Source organism: Apis dorsata, unplaced genomic scaffold, assembly GCF_000469605.1.
Source record: "Apis dorsata unplaced genomic scaffold, Apis dorsata 1.3 scaffold_58, whole genome shotgun sequence".
Lineage (NCBI taxonomy): Eukaryota > Metazoa > Arthropoda > Insecta > Hymenoptera > Apidae > Apis > Apis dorsata.
Window position 1 is genome coordinate 1,851,022 of NW_006263358.1, and position 6,332 is coordinate 1,857,353.

General features: G+C 30.1%; 2 protein-coding genes across 4 annotated transcripts in view; one reads left to right on the plus strand and one right to left on the minus strand.

Moving 5' to 3' along the window:
* The first annotated feature begins 3,243 nt into the window (after window positions 1–3,243).
* On the plus strand, window positions 3,244–5,178 carry LOC102673636 (cyclin-H). 3 transcript variants are annotated; one of them, XM_006609626.2, is made up of 6 exons: window positions 3,244–3,501; window positions 3,883–4,107; window positions 4,179–4,352; window positions 4,422–4,647; window positions 4,722–4,833; window positions 4,940–5,178. In XM_006609626.2, exons 1-6 carry the CDS (start codon window positions 3,385–3,387, stop codon window positions 5,079–5,081), a joined length of 996 nt encoding a protein of 331 aa, XP_006609689.1. In that variant the 5' UTR covers window positions 3,244–3,384; the 3' UTR covers window positions 5,082–5,178. The 3 variants fall into 3 exon arrangements, 2 of the variants coding, with proteins under 2 accessions (XP_006609689.1, XP_006609688.1); XR_004151816.1 differs by having other exon boundaries at window positions 3,252–4,107; window positions 4,709–4,833; window positions 4,940–5,164; XM_006609625.2 differs by having other exon boundaries at window positions 3,252–4,107.
* A 425-nt stretch (window positions 5,179–5,603) lies between these two features.
* LOC102673842 (homeobox protein ceh-19-like) overlaps window positions 5,604–6,332 on the minus strand; it is a 6,782-nt gene continuing 6,053 nt past the window's right edge. Inside the window, exons 4-5 of the mRNA XM_006609627.2 lie at window positions 5,919–6,055; window positions 5,604–5,862 (exon numbers count right to left, since the gene is read on the minus strand). Of these exons, the coding sequence (XP_006609690.1) occupies window positions 5,652–5,862; window positions 5,919–6,055 (348 nt within the window). The 3' untranslated portion in view covers window positions 5,604–5,651. The remainder of the gene's footprint in view (window positions 5,863–5,918; window positions 6,056–6,332) is intronic.

The window sequence follows — 6,332 nt, forward strand, 5'->3', positions numbered from 1 at the left end:
TTTCGCAGAGTAATCGTAATTTCCCATCGCGATTTAATATTCGTGAAAAAATCAGATCGGATGCGATTGGTTGCCGTCGGACGGTCCACGTTCCAGGGACAAGTTTCCTTATCCCTGCTTTCTACAGTATTTATCTTGTAAATTATAATCGCATTTTTCTGCAAGCAATGCAATTTCTTACATTTTATTTGCCAAAAGAAGCTATAATCGGGCACACTTCAGCAACGTGAAAAAAAAAAAAGAAAGAAAAGAGGGATGCTGTAAAAGAATACGACATACGCTAGGCTGATCTCTTTACCGGTTTGCCTTAAAATAAAATTGTCAGCCATTGCGAGACTTTATAATGGTCTAAGGCCCACGGCAGCTTTGATAAATTGTAGTAATCTTAGATAAATACCATGACTCATATGACAGTACATCGCCAATGAACGTAACGTTGATGCACAAAGTCGTAGACAGACAGTATTATAATATTTGCGTGTATGTATGTGAGCTGCATAAATATATTTACAGACACTTATATCAGAATATACATGTATAGAAATACTTTAGCAATTGCAATGAGTCAGTGTACCACGATTTTCTAACTATGTACGCTCACTGACTACGAGATTTATGATTTGTTACGTAACGTCTTTGGTAAATTTAGTTTCGTATACACGGTACACATATATAATCATTTCACAGACTAGTGAACGCATATTATCCGAGACATCTGATAGTAGATAATGAACATTGTGTACAAAAGACATATGATATATTGTTTGTTAACACGAATCTGAGGCTCCAGATAATTAAACAAGTCTAAATATATTGATTTTATATACCTTTAAATTTATATGTATACAAACTATGCGTATACACGTTTGAATAAAAAATTCTTGTTGTTTCTTTTAAGAAATATTCTTATAATGGAACATTATTTAATAATGTATTCTTTTTGTATTTATATTTCGCGCACGTGTGTCTCTTAATTAATGAAGTAAATCGATTATCTTAACAACATTGCATAACATATTGCATAACAATTTTTGAAATATTGTTAAGCCTAATGGTGACCAGTTTTAAGAGAGAAAAAGAAAGAGTTGTGACCATTAACTTCATATAATATGCAAACAGTACGTTCATCATGACGAATAATACACGAGAAGGTTTCGATCGCCGAAGGCTTGCGTGCAAGATACCCAGCCGATCAGACGTGGAGTGTTAGAAGCAGGCGTGATACCGCTTTTTGCGGGTTAACCGACGACGATACCACGGAATGTTAACGGTCATGCGATACACTAGGTCACGCATACAAAAACATGTGCATACATATGCAATATTTTTTCATCTATAGCCATTGTTCAATGTAACAACATCTAAACTTCGAAGTATCTTCTTCTTTGCACGCCTGTTTCACTTGCGTCTCATATTTAATGAAAGAGACAACTGCAATTTGATGGAAAGTTCTTTTTGATTGCGGTGAACCATTGGGACGTGATGGGATTGTAATCCACTTTATTCGTCACACCTTATACACCATACCAAATATTGATTTTGCATTATCGCTACTAGTAAATCGAACCGATTGGCTCTCTTTTTCTTCGTATTCACGTACATATATCTTGGTGTACATTCTTGTATAGGTGATTGTCCACAATAGTTACGTTTGTATTTGTACGAAGGGAGCAAGCTTCGACGCGGAAGGGTGCAGCACGCAAAGTCGAGGGCGGCGGCAACCGCAATATTAGATTAATGGCGGATGTACTTCACTTTCGATGCCATATCATTTCTTGACATGGATTTCGTCGGAAATTAAACTTCTCGAGTGGCATCGTATCAGTCGGACAAATTGAAAATTGCCTTTAATTATTAATCATTTATAATTTATACGAATAGATATATTACATTGGTGGTAAGCTGTGATTTCATATTTCGTTATTTATGTAAGAATTAATTTAAATAGATAGAAATTCCAAGAGATTGTTTTATCTTGCATCTGAGATTATTTCGTGATACGAGATGCAGATGCTTGGCTCAAATTTTAAGAGATCCACACTGTACCACACGACAACGTATCGTCGCATAGTATAAAGAAGCATAAATCAATGTACAAAAAGTAGAAAGTTATAGCCACTGAGACGTCGAGGCAACGTCTTTGCTTGAACAAGCGGCAGCACCGGGATGGCCTCGAGGGCTGAACGAGGTGGAAGAGCAGAATGGGAGATCCCGAGCCTTGATCGTGATAAGATGCAGCGGCGTCGTCGGTTGACAAAGGGTCGTAGGAACGCCCCCTCAGATCCGACGTGCAACCGCTTGCGGGGGCGTACATATTAAAATTGTGCCCCCCACCTCTGACCTTCTATCAACCATTTCGCCGATCTTGTTTATTACTGGCACGTACAATCACGTTACCAGAAAATATGATCCTTTTTACCGAAAACTCCTCTGTTGTATTCACCAGCTCGTATCTTTAAACCATAACTTTCTTGAACATTGACATTTCAGAACATCATATTCAAAGCTCATGCAGTTTATATTGTCAATTGTGCAGTTGTGCATATTGCATTTTTCTTGTTATATTTATATATTTTTTTTTTCTTTCTCCCTATAACACTTTTTATTGAAATAGGTTTAGGTTATAGAAATAATAATGTACATTATTATTATTTCTATATTTATTAAATTGAATTTCTACATTCTTTTTTAATAATAAAAATATCAACAAGTACGACACGTTCCACGAATAATTCGTAATATGTTAAAATATGTATGCAATGTTATGCAATGTTTAACCTATGATATAATCTATGATTAAATATAAACAACAAATCGAAATAATACCATGTTAAAAACAATATATTCTTATTCTTCAATTTCATTTGAAATAAAATGAATAAATATAAATCAAATAACAATTGTATAAAAAAGAAATTTAATTATTACCTGTTATTTTTAATTGCAGTATAAATACTTCACCATTTGTAATGAGTGTCGTACATGAAAACCAACTGTAACAATGTAGCACACTTGTTGATTATTGCATTCTATTGATATTATTACGAAAAAATATTATCTTCACTTTTTTTCACTTAAAAAAATATAAATACATTTGTTATATTTAAAATAAACAAGATAACTTCCTTTGTGAACAAAACTTTTCCTGCGAGAATGTTATATAGCATATTTACTGCATAGTACGTGACCATATCGACATGAAAATGGCGCGAAACATACCTACTGCTGCCCTCTTTAGTACATTGATCCAAACATTATAGAAGTATGCCATCTTGAATATTTAATATATTGTTTTACCGCGTTTCATTGTGCGTACGTCAATTTCGAATTTCATTCTTAAATCATAAACTGTCGGTTTTCAAACTTTTCAAAAGCGGAACAAAAATGTTTCCACAAAGTTCACAGAGTAGATATTGGATATTTAATGATGAAAATGATTTGACAGCGTTGAGAGAGAAAACCAACGCAGAATTTATTCAAAAACATGGTGCAAACATGACGGTAAGTTGTGCTGTTTTTAACGGTAAGTTGAGAATGCAATTTTATATTTTGTTTTTCAATAAAATATAAACAATTTTGAATTTAAAATATTATCTTTGAATTAGTTTCTATAATTTATAGGTTATTTAAATATTCATTTTACTCTTAATTATTTGTCTTTATTGATAAGCTATAATTATACGTACATATTATTTTATTATTTTTATGTTACTATGTTTTTAATTCGTTATGTTACTATGTTTTTTTAATTCGTTTATCACTTATCTTATATCATGTATCTTATACTATTATAATACTATAAGATACATGAGTTTTATATATTTGTTAAGTAAACGAATCATATTTTCTCTAATTGTAATACATAATATATATTTTGAAAAGCCAGGGGAAAGGGAAGAACATTTTCTTTCCCATACAGAAGAACGTATATTACTTCGTTTTTATGAATTACAATTAAGAGATTTTTGTCGTCGTTTTACTCCTTCAATGCCACGTGCTACTATAGCAACTGCATTACATTATTTCAAAAGATTCTATCTCAGAAACAGTGTTATGGATTATCATCCCAAAGAGATTTTAGTCACATGTGTCTACTTGGCCTGTAAAGTAATTATTTTTTTTATTTTTGAATAATTATTTTTTGAATTTCTATAGTTTGCTATAGCAATTCATTTTAGGTAGAAGAATTTAACGTCTCCATATATCAATTTGTTGCAAATATTAAAGGAGATAGAGAAAAAGCATCTGATATTATACTTAATAATGAATTACTTCTTATGCAACAGTTAAATTATAATTTGACAGTACATAATCCATTCAGGCCAGTAGAAGGTTTAATGATAGATATCAAGGTATACTTTAAATACCTTTATATCAATGTTAATCTGATATTCAACCAAACTTAATTAATATTTTTTTAGACAAGGTATACCTCTTTGGAAAATCCAGAAAGGTTAAGGCCATATATTGATGAATTTTTAGAAAGAGTATTTTTGACTGATAGCGTTTTACTATATACTCCAAGCCAAGTTGCATTGGCTGCAACATTACATGCTGCATCCAGAGCATCTGCTAATTTAGATAATTATGTAACTGATATTTTATTCTCTAAAGAACATTTGGGATGTATAATAGAAGCAGTAAGAAGTAAATATACCTTTTATTAATGTTATTTAGTTGATATTTCAATAATGTATTTTAACTTTAGAAAGTTATTACAGAAATAAGATCTATGGCTAAATGTGTAGATCCTCCTTCAAGAGAAATGGTAAGAGCTTTAGAAAAAAAATTAGAAAAATGTAGAAATCAGGAAAATAATCCTGATAGTGAAATGTAAGTATATTTTTATTATTATTATTTATAAATCTAATCTATCTGGAGTAAATCTTAATATAATATGATATAATATGATAAGATTCTCTATATTATATTGTTACAGTTATAAACAAAGAATGCAAGAAATGTTGGATGAAGAAGATTTACAGGACAATGAGAAATATGCTAAAATTATACAGGATCAAGCAGCTCACGATGAGAAAATTTTGGGTGTCAGTAAAGTTTTGTCTCCTTCAGCTCTGTAATAAAGTCATTGTTGAAATATTGTATTTATATCATTTTTTATATTTTTATTTATTGTACAGGTAATAAATAATTTAATTACTTACATATTTAATAAGATTCAAGGAATTATACTATTTATTATTATCTTAGAATATATATCATTTATCATATATCATTACAGATAAAAATATATTTGTTAGTTTTTCATTAAAAACAAGAAATTGTTATAAAAATTATTTACTATATATATATATTATTTATCTATAATAAATATTATAGATAAATGAATATATAATATTTATCTATAATAAATGCGAAAGTAATGTTGATATATTTTGTTTTTTTTTTTACATGCAATCATATAAATATTTTTATTTCTTATAATTTAGGATTCCAACAAAGTTTTGAAATATTTGGCGTTATTATAACATTATTTATTTATTAAAGTAATAAAAAAAATTAATGAATATCTTCATTGCTTTTTATAATGTTTTAAAATTTTCAAAAACGTATCACATATCGTAATTTCGAAGGATTCGATAATTAAACATGAAATCCTTTAATACGACTGAATTAGATTTTTTTTATACCTAAGAATTTTGATGCCTAAAGTCTAATCTTTGGCTTAAATGATATGTCGGATTACTTGCGGAGATATTTTGAAAAATTGAAGTCTGACCCATCGTTATGTTACTTGGTAATGGTTGTACAATGGGTAAAGCTGATGGCAAAGGAACAGTTGCTAAATGCTGTGGAAAAATCGGTGCTCCTGGTTGTAATTGCGTTGGATAATTAAAAAACCTGTAGAAAATTATCATTTTTAAACGAAATTAAATTTTTTGGAAATAAATATTTACCAAAGACGATCCTCGACAAAAATTGGCCGTGGTGCAGGAATTCCTAAACTGGAGTAATATTGTTGGGCTAAGAGTTCCACATCATTTGTGTATTTTCTTTTCCATTTTGTACGTCTATTTTGAAACCAAATTTTAATCTGTGAACACAAAATTGGTATATTAACAAATATAAAATGTTTTAGCGAATAATATCCATTTGTAGTACTAAATTTAATGAATAAAGTGAAGGAGGTACATGAAAAAATTATAGATACGATAAGAATGAGAGGATCAAGAGGATAAGATAAGCTAAATTTATAATATATTAAGATTATAGCTAAATAATAATTTCTTCCGATTGAAATCAAAAATATTTGCCCCGGGTGAGGATCGAACTCACGACCTTAAGATTATGAGACTTACGCGCTGCCTACT